The 19696-nt window shown below is 40.1% G+C and overlaps 1 protein-coding gene across 2 annotated transcripts in view; it reads left to right on the top strand.

Annotated features, from left to right (window-relative positions):
* The first annotated feature begins 1095 nt into the window (after positions 1 to 1095).
* Positions 1096 to 19696, top strand: part of pigg (phosphatidylinositol glycan anchor biosynthesis class G (EMM blood group)) — a 61662-nt gene continuing 43061 nt past the window's right edge. For both annotated transcript variants that reach the window (XM_084085814.1, XM_084085815.1), the window contains exons 1-8: positions 1096 to 1577; positions 2693 to 2898; positions 7252 to 7461; positions 7843 to 8031; positions 10939 to 11077; positions 12142 to 12354; positions 16509 to 16726; positions 18176 to 18460. In XM_084085814.1, the coding sequence (XP_083941940.1) occupies positions 1424 to 1577; positions 2693 to 2898; positions 7252 to 7461; positions 7843 to 8031; positions 10939 to 11077; positions 12142 to 12354; positions 16509 to 16726; positions 18176 to 18460 (1614 nt within the window). In that variant the 5' untranslated portion in view covers positions 1096 to 1423. The remainder of the gene's footprint in view (positions 1578 to 2692; positions 2899 to 7251; positions 7462 to 7842; positions 8032 to 10938; positions 11078 to 12141; positions 12355 to 16508; positions 16727 to 18175; positions 18461 to 19696) is intronic.

Consider the following 19696-nt stretch of genomic DNA (forward strand, 5'->3'; position numbering starts at 1 on the left):
ATATTATGATGCAAAAGCTCAGCTACATTACACAAACGGTGAGTTTCAGGACAGAATGTGTGTTTAGCAGTGTAAGTAATCCAACCTGTACAAGTAAGTACAACTGCCCACTAGATGGCAGCAGCAGGCAATTGAAATGATCATTCTGGGATTATTTCTATGAATAAATTATTCCAACAATGGGAAAGTGCTACAAATTGTTGGGGCAAGTGTTCTTTCAAAAGAAGCCTGCTTTTTGATTTATTTTTCTGTCTTTCTATTAAAGGTGGATAACCTTTCACTTTGAAATAATTCATACAAAATGCGCGTTTTGTCAGGAGTCAGGACCACGATGGATACAAGCCCTTATTCAGGCCTTTTTGTGTTATATTTTAGTACATTTGTATAATCTATTTTTTTTGGCTAACTGTTAATAAAGTATTCGATCAATCAGCAATGATTTTAGGTAACAAAAAAACAAACAAAGGCACTTCAAAATGCATAGGCCTATTATCACACATATAGTGTGTATGGACATTATTGATGTAAAACATAATTGTTGAGTGTAGCTGTTATGAGGGACGAGTCATATTATGGGTTTGATTCTTCGAAACACTACCAGTGCTGCCAGGTTCTGTGAAAGAAAGAAACAAGCAACCAGGTCTATGAAAACAAGCCCAAAAGAAGCGACTAGGGCAGGCCATGTGCACTTTTAAGCATCGGATATTTGAAAATAGCCGATCTACGTGTTGTGAGCTTGTAGATTTGCTATTTTGAAAAGAGATTCTTGAAAAATGTTAAACATTTTGAATATTTTTGAAACATAAGACAAATCTGGTATGGGCCTGGGTCCCTGGCACAGCATAATTTCAGAGGGATGGGGGGGGGGCGGACAAATATATTAATAATCTGGGGGTCCTTACCATGAATTTGTTTTAAGAACCACTGGTTTAAACAAGTATTAAGAAAAGAGCCCAAATAAGCAACTACACTTTAGAAACATAAGCCGCAAATACCAATATTTTCAAGCAACTTTGCAGAAAAACAAGTCGCTTATAATAAGCGTACATGGCAACACTGAGCACTACCCGTAGTTTCCATAACCCGGAAGCCGCTCATAACAAATACTACTGTTCCAAAGAAGCGACGACGAGCAGAAATGTGATGTTTTTGTTGTTGTCTGCTTGTCTGTATTGTCGAACAGCTATATTAAAAAGACACTTAGTCCAATTTAAGCGCGTTCTGGCTTTGGACTATGTCTCTTATCTCTGAAATTGTATTTTGGCGAATTTGGCCAGCCATCTGGTGTCGTGCACTAAACAGCGACCAGTCAAGCTAGCTAGATAAGTAGTACATACCTTATTTTTTAACTCTATGGTACATACATAAATATCTGTTTGACGTCTAGTTACCCGGGCACTGAAATCATCACTCAACCGACAAGATGAAAGTACGTTCATCTGTTTTCGCCTCTTTAATCCTTATATTTGAGGTGTTTGGCATTGCCCTCTTTCTAAGGGGATTCTTCCCTGTTCCTGTCAAGTCCTCTTTACCATCTAAGAGCAAGCTGTCAGATATGCCAACAGAGCCATCGACTGGTAAGGAGAATCATTGTAGTGTGTAGGATGGATACAGGATAGGTGGGCAGTAGCTCTGGTTCAGAGCGTTAGTGAGTTCCCTCTAGTTAGAGGGAACTCACTAACGCTCTGAACCAGAGCTAGGTGGGCAGTAGGGCAATGGTTCTCAATCATTTGCATTTCCCATACCACTGCACAAGGGACATCTGGGCACCTCGATGTAAAATTGTCTATTTTGTCCAAAATGTAAAAAAAATTTTTTTTTTTTTTTGAAAAATGGTGTGATCAATTAAGTGATGTAAAGTATACATGATGTGAACATGCATGGTACATTATTAGACTTAATCTTATCCTTCAACTTATTGTTAATGCCCAAAATGACTGGATATACAGGTTTTGTAGCAATTGTACACATATTAATTGTCGTATGTTTAAGCATGTTCTAATCATGTATAGTATACTTTACTTTACTGTAGGGTAAATGATATTTTTTGGTTAAAACAAAAAGTATTTTGTTAAAAGGTCAAAATACTATATTCTGATAGTAAACATTGTTATAGAGTGTTTTTTCAGTAACAGATGTCTCCCTGTCTCTCCATCTCTTTAATAAACAGAAAATACATTTTTCGGTAGGTGTCAAAATCTCAGCCAATCAGGAGAAAGTACCCATTTTTAAGCTTAATTTGTATAGTGTTCCAGTTCCAATTTTGTCTGCTCATTTCTTAGTGTCATCACTTCCAATTTCACTTGTTTAATCTATATCCTGATTGAGTTCTCTATCCTGGTTGGATGAAATTGGAAATGAAACTGAAACGAAAATGCAATTTCTGTTTAATAAAGAGGTGGAGAGACAAGGAGACTCCTAATACTGAACAAACACTCTATAGCAATGAGTACTATCAGAATATAGAGCTATTTAACACTTATTTTAACCAAAGCAAATCACTTACCCTACCTTTAAGACCATTTTCCAAATATTACAGTTTTTTACATTTTGGACAAAATAGCCAATTTTACATCGAGGTGCCCAGAAGTCCCTTGTGCCCACCTATCCTGTTACCACTCTTGACTACTGTATGCATCATTCTTTTCTGCCCATGAAATAAGCTTACATGACATTTTGAAACTCATTTCAGGGGTCTCCCACAACTCATCTCAGGCTCCTGAGCCCATCTTTAATAAGGTGGTTATAATGTTAGTTGATGCTCTCAGGGAGGACTTTGTATTTGGACCCAATGGACGGACATACATGCCATACACAAGACATCTGGTTGAACGGGCATCAACGCACAGCTTCATAGCTAAAGCAAGAGCCCCCACAGTTACCATGCCTAGAATTAAGGTAAGACAATTGCCTTTCAAATGATATATATATATATATATATATATATATATATATATATATATATATATATATATATATAATAAGTAGTGATCTGACTATACAATAGCCCCTTTCGGAAGCCTGTATACCTTTTTTGTATTTGTAATACAAGTGACCCCCCCCCCCCCCTTGTACTATTTGTACAGTATTCAATCAAAATCCCCATGAACCAATTAAGTTACATCTTGGCAGACTTGAGGTACATTTCCAAAACAAGCTGGTGGTGGTGGGGCAAGACAGAATGATGGAAATTATAGAGGGATATCAATTTATGAAATGTTGAGACCCAGCTATTGGACAAACTACTTATTATTTCCCCCATGCAGTTGACTGTATCTTGCACCCAAACATTCTAGCCTTCAGCCATTTCCATTCAGACGTGTTTTTTAATACAAAAAAAATTGATCTGTTTTGAACTTTTGATTCAGTGTAACTTTTTCAACTATTGCTGGTATTCTTAATTTTGTCTATAAAGGGGAAGATGCTTGTCATTGAAATTAATCAAGTCCTCTTAAGTGAGGAAAAAGGGTGTTAATGAGCCATACATTACATTGCTTTTAAACAATTCCCTCATGATATTGATACAAAATTATTATTATTATGTTATCTAAGGGATTTTAAATTATGCTAATGTGTTTTTGTAATCAAACAAGAATATCTATTTACAAGGATGTCTTAGGACAGTGGTTCTCAAAGTGGGGTCCTTGGCGGGGTACCAGGGGGTCCCCCGCTAAATAAGTTGATATAGCGTCACAATCATTTTAACCACTTTAACCATTATTGTATACTTTGGCTATTAAAACATAGCAGATATACAAGCTCATAGCGCAGCACCGAGTGCCGCTCTATGAGCTTGTAGATCTGCTATTTTTGAAAACTGTTATTTTTGAAAAAGATTCTTTATTACACCAGCAGGAGGCAGTGCAGGACAATTGTCATGTCACACGGCGCCATCACTGCATTGCACCCAGTTGACTAGTATGACACAGCCAACTACCCCAAATTATAATTTTTCAGTCACAGCTATTAATTCATACTGACATTACACCAACAGTTCTAGAATGTGATACACAATTTAGAGTGATATGACCACACCTTTGTATGCATATTCATAATTATTTGTTCAACAACGTATTTGCATACATTTTCGTTAGGATCGGGCCGCAGCAGGTAACTATGCTGGAAGCGCTACCCCGAGGTTTTGCTGCATCATCCTCCCATTAAATTTGATGGGTCCATTTGAGACAGGAGAGGGAAAGAGGGTTCTCATTTCCACTCCTCCTGCATTCACAGATAGTTAATTAAAAATGGCTCTCAAACTGGCACAAAAAGGGGAAATACCCTCCTGGCGAGCTTGGACCCACCAGTGAATTCAATTACAAACAACAGTGCTGATTGCCTCACCTGGCGTAGTGAATTTAGGCCTAAATTCAATGGACCAGTGTGTGACATTGTCAACCTCCTGAATTAGCATATTTTCTGCACAACATTATGAGTACTGAGCAGTTGATTTGTCAACAGAGTGACGGACAGCCTGGTATTTTGGCCACGACAGACAGAGTTTGGGTTGTTGTGAAGGGAACGCTAGAAATAATTCACAGTTCACACTCTTTCTAATTGCTGATGCCCTCTCTCTTTCTCACTCGATCTTTATGTCTGCGCTTCTGTATTTCTGTCTCTCACACGTGCACCCCCAGTTAGGCCTGTCACAATTATTACATAATTGCCTAATCCTAATTATTTGAGATAATTGCAATTATTTAGCATAAACGTCACAATCGTTTCCATGTTGAGAAAGGTTCATACATTTTAAAACATTAAAAAGAATAGTGGAAATAGCAGATCTACAAGCTCACAATGCAAGCTTGTAATATATTTTGAGTATAAAATATTAAATATGCCGTATTTTGTCCATAATACATTATTTATTTTGATTATTGGTATCGGCCATTGTCAGTCATTTCTTTGTGTATTTAAGTGTTCGTCAAATCTGCCCCCGTGCAACTTTTGTTTACAAGGTCTAAAAAGCCACACAATTAAATCGTTAATCGCGATTATTTGTATGACAATTAATCGTCAAGTAACATTTCATAATCGTGACAGCCCTACTCCCAGTCTCTAATGGAGTGGTTCTCAAACTTTTTCGTGCCAAGGACCTACCAGAAGCAAAGATTCGAGTTCTAAATGTTTACATTTAAAAAAAAAGATTTTAAGATTTGCACACATTTTCGAGATTCTTTCAAAAATAGCAGATAGAAATAGCTATTTTTGAATAGACAATTTTGCTGGGGACCCCCTGGTACCCCACCAAGGACCCCTGGCCCCACCTTGAGAACCAATGCTCTAATGAATACTGAACAGGAAATATCCCCCCCCAAAAAATATCCTCAAGATGAACAGGCTCCAGAGGCCACTTGTCCTGAGCTGCCCCCAGCTGTTTGTGGGGAAAGTGCTCATATTTGAGTGTCTGTACCTTTGGGCTTCTGGTGTGACAAGCATTGGTGGAAAAAGGACTCAATACTGCAATGTAGAAATACTCTGCTACAAGTAAAAGTACACAAATATTTGCATAAAAATGTACTCAAAGTACCAAAAGTAAAAGTACTCATTATGCAGAATGTCCTATTTCACAACTTTTCAAATGTATTAAAATATTTTTAAAATAGCAGATCTACAAGCTCACAATGCGTCGCAATGCTTCGGAAAATGGCCGAAGCATTTCGGACATTTTCAAATGGACGAAATGTATATAGGGCTGAAGTGGTTAATGTATGTTTTGTAATAATCAAAATCTACAAAGTAGCTAGTAACTTTTTAAAGAGTTTTCAAATTGTCTCTGAGATGTAGTGGAGTGGAAGTAAAAGTATTGGAAATATAAATACTCAAGTAAAGTACAAATACCTCAACATTGTACTTAGTTGCTTTACACCACTGGTGACAAGTCCCCACTGGCACTGCATGTGCTGCTGAACCCCGCTTGATTCAAGGCTGAAGGAAATCGTATGATTGCGTATTTCTTTACAATGTGTTGCATTTCCTCTCCAGTTGGTTGCTTACTTTGTTCTAAACCCGCGTTTTCTACAGATCTTTAATTTGCATCACCTCTCGGTCACCTCAGTAAGGCGAACTGGTTACGATGCACTATGGGAAGTAGTCTCTTTAAAACAGCCTATCTTCTTGAAAACATCTGGCTTTAGATCCATGCCTAATAATAGACTACAGCGAGAGAGTTTTTTTTTCAAGTACAGCTAGGGATCTCCTACGCAATAGGTATTATTTTTGGTTGCTTCTCCTTGCTACAGTACTGTATGTGTACGAATGAGGCTTTGCTCTCTCCCACTGTATCAGGGGTCTTCAATGTTTTTCAGGCCAAGGATCCCTTAGCTGACAGAGAGATGAAGCAGGGACCCCCCCTACATTGTATAAAGTTGTGTTGCAGATTAAAAATGTTCATAGATGTCATAGATAGCTTCATAGACTTGTTTGACAGCACTATTATCATTTTTTGTTTTATATTGTTCTATATTGGATTTATGTTAATGTGTATTTTCAGACATTTAATAAGCCACGAATACTTGGTAAACTGGAGCTTGGTCTGCTCTTTTTTTCCCCCTACACCAAATCTCTTTGCCGAAAATAGCCGATCTACAAGCACATCACAGCACTATGCGTTGTGAGCTTGTAGATCTGCTATTTTCGAAATGTTCCCCCCTCCCCACTAGGATTCAAGTGGTTTATGAAAAAAAAAAAAAGAAATCCTATCACACAAAGATTTGGTTGCCCCCCTTTAGTAACCTTTAGGTCCCCCTGGGGTTCTGGACCCACTGTTGAAGACCTTTATGACCGAATGGTTAAGGCGCTTGCCACATAGGCTCTGATGATGCATGATAGCGACATTAGCGAGTCCCCGGTTTGTTTCACAAACGTTGCTGCATGTCACTCCCCTACTCTCTCTCCTTGTTTTCTGACAAGCTACACTGTGCTATCAATAAATAAAACCGAGAAACAAAAGCAAGTTTATGAAATCAAATAGTTGAGGTCATGAGGTCAAGCCAATGGCAAAAAATAAATAAATGCTCACACACAATCTTGGAATGTTCATCCCAAATCCTGTAAGACTAATACTAATACAGTTAATGAATTGCTTGTCAGAAATTGTATAGTTACTTTAAAAGTGTACTGACTACTGAGTGACACAGAATGATGCAAAGAAAGTTTTTAGTTATTGTGAGAATCACCTAAGAAATCAAGACATTACTCGATTACTGTATTTTTCAAAGGTGATAACAACGACAAAATATCCCTCTGCAGGCTATTACCACTGGCAGCATCCCAGGCTTCATTGATGTGATAATGAACCTGAATTCACCTGCACTGATGGAAGATAACCTCATATGGCAGGCCAAAACAGCTGGGAAGAGGATAGTGTTCTATGGAGATGACACCTGGGTGCGCCTCTTCCCCAAACATTTCATGGAATATGATGGCACTACCTCCTTCTTTGTATCCGACTTCACTGAGGTATGGGTTTTTTGTGTGACATGGGGTTGGTCTGTTACCTTTCAGCCATGTACTGTACTGTAGCTGATGGTCTTATCCAGAGCAACTTGTGAGAGCTGTAAAAGGCTCCTGTTCAGAACACTCACCCACCCATACTCAATACACTCTAGGTCGTGTAAGTTGCTTTGGATAAAAGCATCCACAAAATAGCAAATGCATCCCGAGTGTTCCAGGTCCCTTTGGTTACATTTGTACACTGTCATAGTTAAATTCACACTCGGGATCTGTATCTCAACTGCTGTGCTGTCTTTGGCGACTGAATTTTCGTTGTGGGATCAATAAATGTCTTATCTTAGGACAGGGTAGGATTAACCATTCTCTGTGCATTTCATCCTCATGTAGGTTGACAACAATGTGACTCGTCACCTGGACAGCACTCTGAAGAGAGACGACTGGGATATACTGATCCTGCACTACCTTGGGCTGGACCACATTGGCCACATTAGTGGACCTCACAGTTCCCTCATCCAGCCCAAACTACTGGAAATGGATGATATCCTGAAAAAAATCCATGGTTCCCTCATTTTAAAGGTGCTTTCTCATTCCCTGTGTGCCTTTTGTATAGAGCTCGCAAATTGAAGAATTATCCTTATCCTTAAGCCGGTAAAAATTACTAATGACTTAAGTCCCGAACTAAGCGTACTCTACTGACAGAAATAAGTTTAGTGTTTAACAAACAGTCTTTATAAACAATCTGCACTCACAGAAGAAGTTTTATAGTTTTTAATTTACCGTAGCAGCAGTCCAACAAACGGACACGCTCGATGTGGCCCAAATATAGTGGTAATATAGGATTGTCATAAGAAATAGGCATATGACAGCCTGTATATTGATTATGCCGTTAGTTTTTTTCAGCTCTGTTGATTGGGTCTTAATGGACCCCACAGTGTAGTTTTGTCTCATAAATGGTTGTTAAAATATGTTGGAAAGAATGCCGCAGTTTAGTTTCAATTTGGATTGGCAGACAAATACCTTATTATGTTCCCACTCTCTAAGGTTTTTCTAAGGGTGTAGAATGACCAAATCTTGGGATTTTTAATGGTACCAAGTGTATATTTCCTTGAAAACTCGTAAAAGATAAAGTACATAGCTGGAAATTTCAGCAGGACCATATTTCACTATGTGCCCTAGTCGTTAGAGCATCTTGTTAAAAATGTGTCTTGCCAAGTGCTTAACTGCAACTGTGTTTTCTGGCCAGTGGCAGGCGCGTAGCTTTTGGCGCCGATCTCCTAGCCAGTCTCCTTTGAATGAAATGTGTTTGAAAGTATTGCTCCAGTCTCATCAATGCAAGCTTCTGCGGTTCTTGCGTGCAGCACCGGTGTGACCTAAATATAGACACAGCCCAGTGGGGTCCCGCAGGATGTCTTAGAAGCTTCAACACACTGTTTTCTCTGATAAACCTGTGCTCCCAATGAATTTTGGGAGGGGGGTACAATACATCTCAGCAACACACCGTGTTATACTGCACACCTAAACGAACTGCCTTTTGAAAGGAATGATGCAGGCAGGGAGAGCAGGAAGGCATTCAAATGACAGCTCCCGAGCCTCACTTAGCGGAACCATGCTCGCCTGTTTCAGCTCTTATTAAGAGCAGAATTTGCTCCACCTGCAGAGCTGCTGGCTGCCACAATATCTTCCTTGAAATCTAAAACGTTCCATTTTAATAAAAAAAGTGCCAGACGTCTTTAATGGCATAAAACTTCCACTTTGTGACTTGGCCTCTGCTATTAACAACAACAAAAATCTCTGCAATCATGTAATCTGAAACATTTATTTCACAAGTGAGTTAATGGAATGGAATTCCTTTGTTGCAGGTATTGAACTTCATGAAATTGTTTGTTTTACCATTTCACATTGTATTTGGCGGAGGAACTGAATGTTTTTTCTTAATATTCAATGAGGCATACTGTACTGTAAAGGCGCAGACACAAAGTGTCAGATGCTCGCGTCATCAAACACACTTGACTTATTTTAACACTTGTTCAGTGATGATTGAGTTCAGTGTGTCAGGGCCTTAACTCTACAATATCATTTATTAGATGAGCAAACTTCCTACCATGTTGTGCATTGATTTAAAAGACTCATGAAGTCATAAAGACATGCTTACAGACATCAGCATATCTACATGTTTAGTCTGCGTGCAAGTGTGTGTGCGTGCATGCGTGCACATGCTTGTTCTTTAGTGCCATTAAGTGGCAAGTAACTAGATATAGGACAGGGGATAGTTGTTGCTTTTTCAACACTGAGTTAATCACCACACATTAAACTGAACACAATATTGGAGATTGGGTCGCTACAGTCATGCCTCTTACACTAATGCATTATTTAGCTTTCATTACACTTTCTAATACTAGCACTATCTGCAGAAATGTTAAGTGTTTTCATTTGGGGTTTTGATTTCATCTTAATTGACTCACACACTCACTCTCTCACTCTCTCTCTCTCTCTCTGTGTTTGTGTCTGAATGTCTCACTCTCTCTCCATTTGACTATCTGCACATTATCCATATTTGCCTCTGCTGGCCAGTATTTGTTTATTGAAAGTTTTTGCTTTCTACCATGTTTTCACCCACTGGACATGTTATAGTACACTGTGTCAATGCGAGTCCTTTTGAGAGTTCTGTAGAGTGGCAGAGATTTGGTTTTGTATGTAAACATCTGTACTCATGTTGCCAAAATAGTTCAGAGGACCCTGTCAAATTAATTTCACTGGCAGTTTCTTATGCGTCGAGTTGAAAGGGAATTATGGAGCACAGAATCCCCGACATGATCAAAGTGTGTCATCTTACATAAACGAGTCGCCCTGTGTGTCTGTTTGCTTCTTGCTATCTGAAATTCTTAAGCTGGAAAAAGAGTCAAAGTATACCGTCATGACTGTATTTCCCCAGGCAATAGTTTGATTGGTTCCTTTTCTGCTGGTATTGAAGCACACCTTACACACAATAATGAAAGACAAGACAAATCTAAATGTCTAATGAAACTATTTAGTAAATTATTGGAAGTAACCATTGCAATTACATTTTTCGAAATGAGCTTATTTAGCAAATTTTGGGTCCCCGGTGTTGCAAGCCTCTCGACCATGAAGAGAGTTATTATAAACTCAGAGCTTTGTGCAATGCTCTGCCAAGTACAGATAACCACTTAAACACTTTATACGTAGTTTACTGGAGTCCCCCAGGAGTCTATACTAGGCCCCTTCCCTTTTTCCCTCTATATCAGTGGTAAACAAAGTCACATACAAATGCATCGCATTACAACAATTTCATCTACTCTACAATATCAATTGTCTTTAGTTGGCAGTTTATTCAGATTTAAGCCACTAATCTGTACTAGCAATTGTGACTGCTATTTTTGCTGAATGTTCACCCCACAAGAGGGACGCTACTATGCTAGAGTTCATGTGGTTAACAGTCTATTGACTTGTTTTTTTGTGCCCCAGGAAGAAGAGGGCTCCTTGCCCTACCTGCTGGTGCTGTGTGGAGACCATGGCATGTCAGAGACAGGCAGCCATGGGGGCTCGTCAGAACCGGAGATCAACACTCCTCTCGTGCTTATCAGCCCTGCATTCAAGAGAAAAGGTAAATCAACTGTTTACTCAGCCACATCTGTTGTGTACAGTCTAACGTACTGTTTGCTTAGATTCGGATTTTAACTGTCAAATAAGAATATATGATGACAGAAGAAGGGGGTGGCAACTGGCAACACATTCTACTTCCAATTAAACTGAAAATCAGGATCCTGATTATTCAAACTTGGCTCCCTTTCAAATTGCAGCTGTGCATAATGAGGGATCCATGACATTACATGAAAGAACATGACTAGGTTTTTTTTAGCCCCCCATGCTGTATATTTATGTGGGCCCCAAAAATGTAATATCCTTACTTGACAAACGTGCTCACTTGTCACCTAATGACACCTTGTCATCTTGGTGTAAACTTACTATACCATAAACAGAAGCTCATTAACATAACTTTGTGTTGCTGCATGGTGGTGAACATGGTTTTGCGAATGTGATAATTGCCCCCTTCTCAGTCATTGCCTATTTTTGAGATCATTCCTTGCCTGGGTTTATTTTTGGAGCAGCAATGTTAATTAAGTATTTACAGTTCAGTGATTTGTTGCGACAGAGTTGAGTGCTTTGCTAACACTGAGCCCCCCCCCCGTCCCTCCACACACACACACACGCACGTGCGGGGACGCACGCACGCAGGCGCACACACGCAGGCGCACACACATTAGGCAAGTCCTCTTGCCTAATGTTCTATGATGACAAATCCCGTTCACAGATTCAGAAGTGATGAAGATCTTTTTGTTGCTCGGTTACAATGCTCTCTCTAGTTACTGTATTGTAGGCTGGAGTGACCGGAGATTGCACTTCCCAAGGGGGATTTCGAGGAGGCTAGCCTTCTCCAAATCCAGTAAAGCTTGCATGGCTTGGAGGAATATGTATCAGTGGGGTTTATTTATGTACATAATTATGTTAGTTATGTGTCAAGGCTGTGACTATAAGAGGAGTCAACTTCAGCTGAATACACTTCTGCGTCGAGCGACACTTGACATTATTGTGTGTATTGTGTCTGCATTTTTCAATGTAAACTTTGTGTGGTGTTAATTTGTTTTGGTCCGTTTCCTGATTTTAAAGTGGGGATGGAGAAGCCTGGAACAGTGGAGCAGGTGGATCTGACTCCGACCCTGGCCCTGGGTCTCGGCCTGCCCATCTCTCAGAACAGCGTGGGCCGTGTCATCCCGGCGGTCCTGGAGGAGACATCGCTAAGGGACCAGCTGCGATTCCTGCACCTCAATGGCCACCAGCTCAGCTGCCTGCTCAGAGACAGCATACCAGAGTATGAAAAAGGTTGGTTGCAGTTTGGCTGTGTATGTGGTTATATGGAATCAGAATAACTTCATTTGACAGGGGTGTGTGATTGGCATTTAGTACAACACAGTAAGAAGTGATGAAAAGACCTCAACAATGGACAAGCAGTCCAGTTGCTCAGTCCTATGTGAACCAAGGCTGACCAAAGTTTACTTTGCGAAATTTACTTATCATGTTGAAGTCTGTCAAATAGAGCAGTGGTTCTCAAACTTTTTCATCTCAAGGACCCCCAAATTGAGACTTATTAGCCCGCGGACCCCCATTTCAAAATATATGCCAGGGACCCCCATAAGAGAAGATTTTTCACTGCCAGCTACCAGTGATTCTCCACCATTTTAATTTCAAGAGGACCCCCAGTTTACATGCATTAGGCTACAGACCCATTTAATGGCATTTCTATCCCTGGGACCCCAATTTATATTGTAAAATCAATTTTAATTTAACTCTGAGAGTTACAAACCCACAAGGGTCCATTTGGTTCCTAACTATCCTCCATTTAGCTGGGGACCCCCTGGAACCCCCTCAGGTTCCCCTGGGGGTCCCCGGACCCCACTTTGAGAACCAATGAAATAGAGACCTTAGATATCATCTATGAATTAAAAAATGATAAGTTTAATCACATACCCAGCCTTTATTTGCTGGGTGAGGGGAATGATAAAAGGACAGTGAGGGTAATGAGCATGCACAGATTGGTCAGCTGTTGTATCTTCCCTAGGGGTTATATGGCAGCTGACAAATCAGCGCAGCTAAATTGCCACCATGGGCTGAACTGACATTGTAAGTGACCTCATCGCTCAAGGAATTTTCCATGGATTAAACGTGGACAGAAAACAGTTGCTGCAGGTGGTTTGGTAGAATTCACAGCTGAGAAGACACAGATTGTTCAGAGACACAAACAAACCAAAACACAGAGTGCATAACTGTGACCTTTTGAATGATTTGCTGAATGGCTGCATACCAAAAAAGGTGAGGCTCGCCAGCAGAAACTTCTGTGTTCTGAGCCAGGTCTCCCCACACTGTTGTTAAAACCCAGCGGGCTGTGGGACTATGGGCTACACCATTTTGTTCGCCAAGGAATTCCTTTTTCTTTTTAAGCAGTTTTTGTTATTTAGCTTTCCGCAAGCTGCTATAAATTTCGACCTTTCTTTCTTGTTTTATTTTTTAAAGCGGTGCTATGAGAGACTATGGGTGTGACATTCACCAAATAGGCCATCCGGCCTGTGAATTGAACTGAGTACTCGTTGTCATGCATTAGAGCCTATGTGATACGTGTCCTGACCACTAGGCTATCGGGCGCCCCCCTCGTTGACAGTTATGTCTAATTAGCTTAACGTATTGATCATATCCTATTTTCCTATTGTCTTTTTGAATAAATTAGGCCGTGGCTATGTGATGTGAATTTTGTTGCATGTGCGTGTGTGTATGGCACCTTTCAAGGTTCCCAAAGTGGCTTTAATAATAACTATCCATTGAAGCGATTGCTTCATGATTCTAATGATGAATTACAAGTTGGAGGTGTTCAATTGAACTGTCAGGTTGCATCAGCTCGGTGGCTGTATTGTTTCCTGTGTTTTTTTATGACTCTTCCTCTCTGGTGAATCCAGAGGGAACTGTGCCGTACTTTAGCGTATACTGTGGAGCTAACTCAAACTCGTAAACATGACAAGTAAAAAGGGCCCACAGAAACACAAAACACTACCCCAAAAGAGCTTAATATAATGGGTTTAAATGTTGAATCCCACAAAATGTATGTCTTAGCCCGGGAGGAGTACACTAGAATCTGACTACTCCCTGGTTATTTTTACATTATGTTTTCTGTACACAGGCACACTATTTACTTATTATATTCCAGAGTTGTCCGATATGCTGCTAGCCAATGTCATCCGTCTTGCAACTGGAATACCTAGTCACATTTAAAATCTACTCTTGGTGCTTTAGTTTTTTTTTTTTTAACCCAATTTAGTTATGCCAATTCACTTTTAACAATGAACTATTACGCTGTCTCTGTCACTGCTAACCCCCATAATTGGCCTGGGGAGGGTGTAGACAAGACAACCACGTCTCCTCCGATACTCATGCAGTTTGCAGATGCTTCTTTTCACCTGACAGTGAAAGGAGTTTCACTCCTAATGCTCATAATGCCTAATTTTGCTCATACTGTAACTCCAATAGTGTCCAGTCCAGAGCTGTGAGCCATGAGCCACGGCTTGGCTCACACAGAATAAATTAGGCTTAAAGCTTGTGGAGGAACATGCCAGCACTCCTAGATCCAAAACCTGTAGGAGTCTCTAGTGCAGTAAAACAAAACAATCCCCTGCCGGCTTCCCACCAGCGGACGTGGACAATTGTGTTTGTTGGAGCGCCCGGCCAACCCAGAAGCACTGTGGATTAATCGAACACAATGGTGGACGAGTACTTTACCCATGTGCCACCTGGATACCCTTGTTCTTCAAAAAAAGGTTAACCTATGTATTTTGCCACTTTTTCAAACGTGAATTGATTCTAGAAATAACTTGCTTGCAACTTGCATGTTATTCTGCCAACGCATTTTCCAGTCTATTTCGGTCTTTTGTTGCCATAGCAATGTGGTTATTTTTCAAGGTGATAAAGTGGAAGATAAATTATTCAACTGTACCTACTTTTGGTGCTGTGGCTTATTAAATCTGTTGGCATATACGGTATGTGTGTGTTTATATTTACATTGAAATAGTTTATGTTGCTGAATAGTTAATGGTGGCAGATTGGGAATTCCCAATTTAAAACCAGCATGATATTTGTTCACATAAGAAGTCAAATATTGGAGTTTCTCAAAGTTATTTTTGGGGCGCGTCTGTTTGTCACAGACTGCTCCTGCGGTAAATAAAGAATTCAACGACATTTCACCTTGTGAGTGCGGACTGTTTCTATAGACTGTTCACTGAGTCTGCACCCGCCTATCCTTCTCTTAAACTATTAACAGTAGAGCACGCTCAGCTCGGGACTTCTGTCCCCCAGTATTTGTATGTATTTACACTACTACATTTGTCTGACTGTCACTGTTTGTCACAATTAAGGTCTTTACAGACGGGGAGTGGTTGACGTGGGGGTTCTCGCTCGGATCAGCGGGGATCACGCCGCGATCATTATTGTTTTATCCTCCTGCGCCTAGCGGGTAAAAAAAGCTGACGGCAATCCAGCTCTTGCCGCCCGCGGGCGTGTGCACAAACACGCGCACAAGCGCGAGAATTTCACGGGACCGAGCCTGCCTGCCTCACCGCCCCTCAACTTCTCTGCGTGTCCCGAATAATCGCCCGCCTCTCATTGAAAATGAATTACATTGGCGCGTTGACCTCTCCCCGTCTGAAATGACCATTATGCCTATGCCAATGAGACCCTGTGGTGGGTAATACAATGCAATGTTCTGGTTCTCACAAGCTCTTGAAGTATGTTTTGTTGTTGTGGTTTTTAGTTTTTTTTATCAAGGAGAACACAGCAATTTCACAGTCATATAGTTCCACACATTCACAAGTTTGAGCTGCCAAATAGAATCTCATTCTGATAATATTCTGTTGGACTCCCTTGCTGAAGGTCACCACAGTTGTGTGTGTCGGGGAAAGTGGAAATCAACCACTCTTCCCATCTACACTTTCAGTCACAAAACTGCTGTTCGAACAGCCTGAACCACTTAAACCTTACAGAATATGCTTCAGTTGATCGAGATCCCCCAGGGATTTATTCTTGGACCCGTTTTTTCCCCCCTCTATTCTGTCTACTCAACAAATCTCTTCACTGAAAATAGACGATCTACAAGCTCATAACATGTCTTGTCATAACAATCAAAAGGTCTTTTGGTCAGTTCTTATTATCCCCACCAATGCAGTTGGTGGAGATAATAGGGGGTTATATTTTCAGACCATTCTGCCTGATTGTCTGTAAACAAAATAACTTGAGAACTGATGGTGGGAATGATCACTAGATTGCCCCGAAGAGATGATTAACTATTGGATCTCAAAGTTAAGGGTCACGGTCAGGGTAAAAATCAAGAATGAATGTGTGGATTTTCATGAAACTGTGGTGGGTCTCAAATACCATAAAAAATGAAGACCATCAAATACCAGCACCAATACCAATCCATCTTCTATCTTTATCCACAGAGGCAGGTTTTGAGCAGTTCCGTGTGGCAGAGAAATCTCATGGGAATTGGATGAAACTTTACCTAGAGGGAAACACCTCTGAGGTGCTGACCAACATGGGCAAAAAGGTTCTGAAGCAGTACATAGAGGCCCTGGCCGCCATGAGTGCTGCCCTCAGCAAGCAGCTGGGCAAATATGACATGTACTCTATGATCGCTGGCATGGTCTTCGTTTTCCAGGTGAGCTTAATACATTTTGAAACAGCTTAAACACTTAAAGATTTGAACCTACTGCAAGTCACCCTACTGTATACTATGTTAGACCCCAAGGGGTGTACTTTGCCCCCTCCTTTTTCCCCACTACACCAAATGTCTTTGCTGATAATGGCCGATTTACCTGCTCACAGCGCGTCGCAATGTGATATGTTGTGAGCTTGTAGATTTGTTATTTTTGTCAAATGTATACCTACTGTATTATTACATGCCCAGAAAAGGGATGCTATGGCGTGGTTAACATCTGATGTCTGATGCTGTTTTATTGGATCTTTATGTGTATGTTGGCTTTTGTTTTACACACAGTATACCTGTTTTTAGTTTTTCCTTTGTTTATTTTCTTCTATTCTGCAGATGTACATTATGTGTTAATCAGCCTGATATTCCAGTATTAATTTTAACATTTGGAACCTTGGTAAAAAACAAAGCTGTACAGTATCGACTATAGATAATATATTTACTTAAAGTAGAATTATCCATGATCATTTAAGAGGAACATTAGTTCTGTAGCTGAAACATATTGAAATTCTCAGATTTTGCTTAATCCAATCTTGGACTCCGTATGGCTTCAAAGTAATTTAGAGATAGGTACAGCCAACTGCTTGAGTCCTTCTTGTCCCTTTTCAATCTGAGTCAACAGGACAGCCTTATTAAACACATTTTGCAATTGCCTTTTTAAGCAAAGGTAAATGCAGTGATGTCGACAATAAAGTTGTGTCCAATCTGATGCAGCTGCCAATAACTTTATTGATATTGTCAACCAGTAGGCTCCTACCTAACCTGACACCAGGGTTGAAATGTTTGAGTGGAAATGTTGGGAGAACCACCTCCAACCACTGCATTATGTGCTAGTTATCTTGTACTAACATACTCTTACCATACAAATTGGTTACAATTGTGTTTTATTCATTAACCCATTCAATCCGGGAACGCTTCTCTGTCATTTTAGATTTCTTTGGCTATTCAAAAATAGCAGCTATACAAGCTCATAGTGCCGCACTATGAGCTTGTAGATCTGCTATTTTTTTTATAGTGAAAATTTGTGAAAGTCTTTAAATATATATATTTTTAAAGTGAACATTTGTAAAGTATTTTGTTCCAGGGACCCCCAGAAGCAAAGATTTGAGTTAAAAATGTTTGCTTCAAAGATTTGCACACATTTTCACGATTTTTCAAAAATAGCTATGAACTTGTATATCTGCTATTTTTGAACTGCCAAAGAAATCTAAAATGACAGAGATGCGTCCCCGGATTGAATGGGTTAAAATAAGTCCCGGATTGTAACTTTAATCAGTTGCACTGCAGTGAACAAAATGCTAATCAGGGGAGTTATGGACTCGAATAAGTTCACAATCTCACTTTGCCTCTCTAACTCTTTGCATTGTCTTTCTCTCTCTCTTCCTCTTTGAATGTCAGCTCCTCTTGGTCCTACTGCTGGCTATGCCCGAGGCCCTGAGTGGAGCGGCAGAAGTGGACCTCCCAGTCCTCTCGGCACTGCTCTCCCTGCCTTTTTACCTTTTATGCCTGCTCCTCGCCTCGGTGCACGTCCTGGTATGCACATCTGCCGAAAGCTCCTGCTACTTCTGTAGCCTCTCCTGGGGTCTCGTCTTTGCTGCCGTTGCCTTCTCATCAGCAATGTTCTGTATCCTGGTCTCTATGGCAACAAGACGGCTTCCCCAGGGACTGAAGATTCCGGGCAAGGTAAGTTGCCCCCCCCCACATTGGGACCCTTTTGAACAGATAATGGACCTCATAGATATATATTCGTATGAATGAGAAAATGAGCATCAGAAAAGATGTGGTTTTAAAAATGTTGTGGTGATTTATATAAGAGAAAATGTGAGTAAGCTATCCAAGCAGTCTTGATTACTCCAAATGTAAAATGTGTTACTACAGAAATAACCTATTGCTACAGAAAACTATTTGAACTATTTAAAAATGTTTTTCAAAATAGTAAAACATGGCAAAAAGGTTTAGGGATAAGGGGTAAGGCGGCGCGCAAGATAGGCCCCATAGTGTATTAGACACACACATTAGATAAACATATCAACACAACTTAAATAAAGCGTTTAAATGCAGAAGATTATTACGTATGGAAAAATATGGGATGTAGGGTTTTATCTTTTACAGGTACACGGATGAGTTTACAGCATGTGGAATAGGTCCGATCTTCAGCCTGTTTGATATAGCCTGTATCTGTAACCTGAAAGCAGTGGGTCAGACTTTACCCACAATGGGTGACCAGGGCAGTCTATGCGGCTCTCACCTTTTGTGTAGGACTTTTCTAAAACAGACATTAGTGAGTGTGGTCTGCTGAATGCCAATGAACTTATTTACCACTTTAAGAATGCTACATCTGTGGTTTGTTAAATGTCGAGATGCTGGGGAAGTTCTGAGAAAAAGCCCTCTAAAGTTTTCCAAGGTTGCACAAGCTTTTTGAAGACAGTAGTGAGTCCAAAGAAAATAACTCAAACAAAAAGCAGTATGAAAGAAAAAATGGAAATTGCATCCAATTTGAGTTGATACTTAAATGGCCATCATTAATTGAGTGGTCCATGGTGGTATGAGTTAGTAAGGAAGAATTGTGATGAGTATTAGCCTACTGTAGGGAAATTGATAATCTATTCATAACTACCATTTTTACTCTAAATTTGTATGACTGTTAAAATGTATATTCCTAACTAAAAGTTAATCTCATGAAATTGTACCACTATTTACATAAATATTGACACATGAAGAGATCACTATTAAAGGTTTTGTGGATGCATCTGAAGAGGTTTGTTTGATTACAAACAGGAGCAATGTGTCTTTGATGATTGATGTAAACAGGCGGGAAGTACAGTAACACTTTTCCAATGTATAATGGCTCATTTATACAGGCTCATTTTTACAAATGACTTCTCAACAAAACATTTGTCGAAAGGGTTGTGCCACTAA

The sequence above is a fragment of the Gymnoscopelus microlampas genome (assembly GCF_963454915.1).
Source record: "Gymnoscopelus microlampas genome assembly, chromosome: 18".
In the NCBI taxonomy this organism is placed as follows: domain Eukaryota; kingdom Metazoa; phylum Chordata; class Actinopteri; order Myctophiformes; family Myctophidae; genus Gymnoscopelus; species Gymnoscopelus microlampas.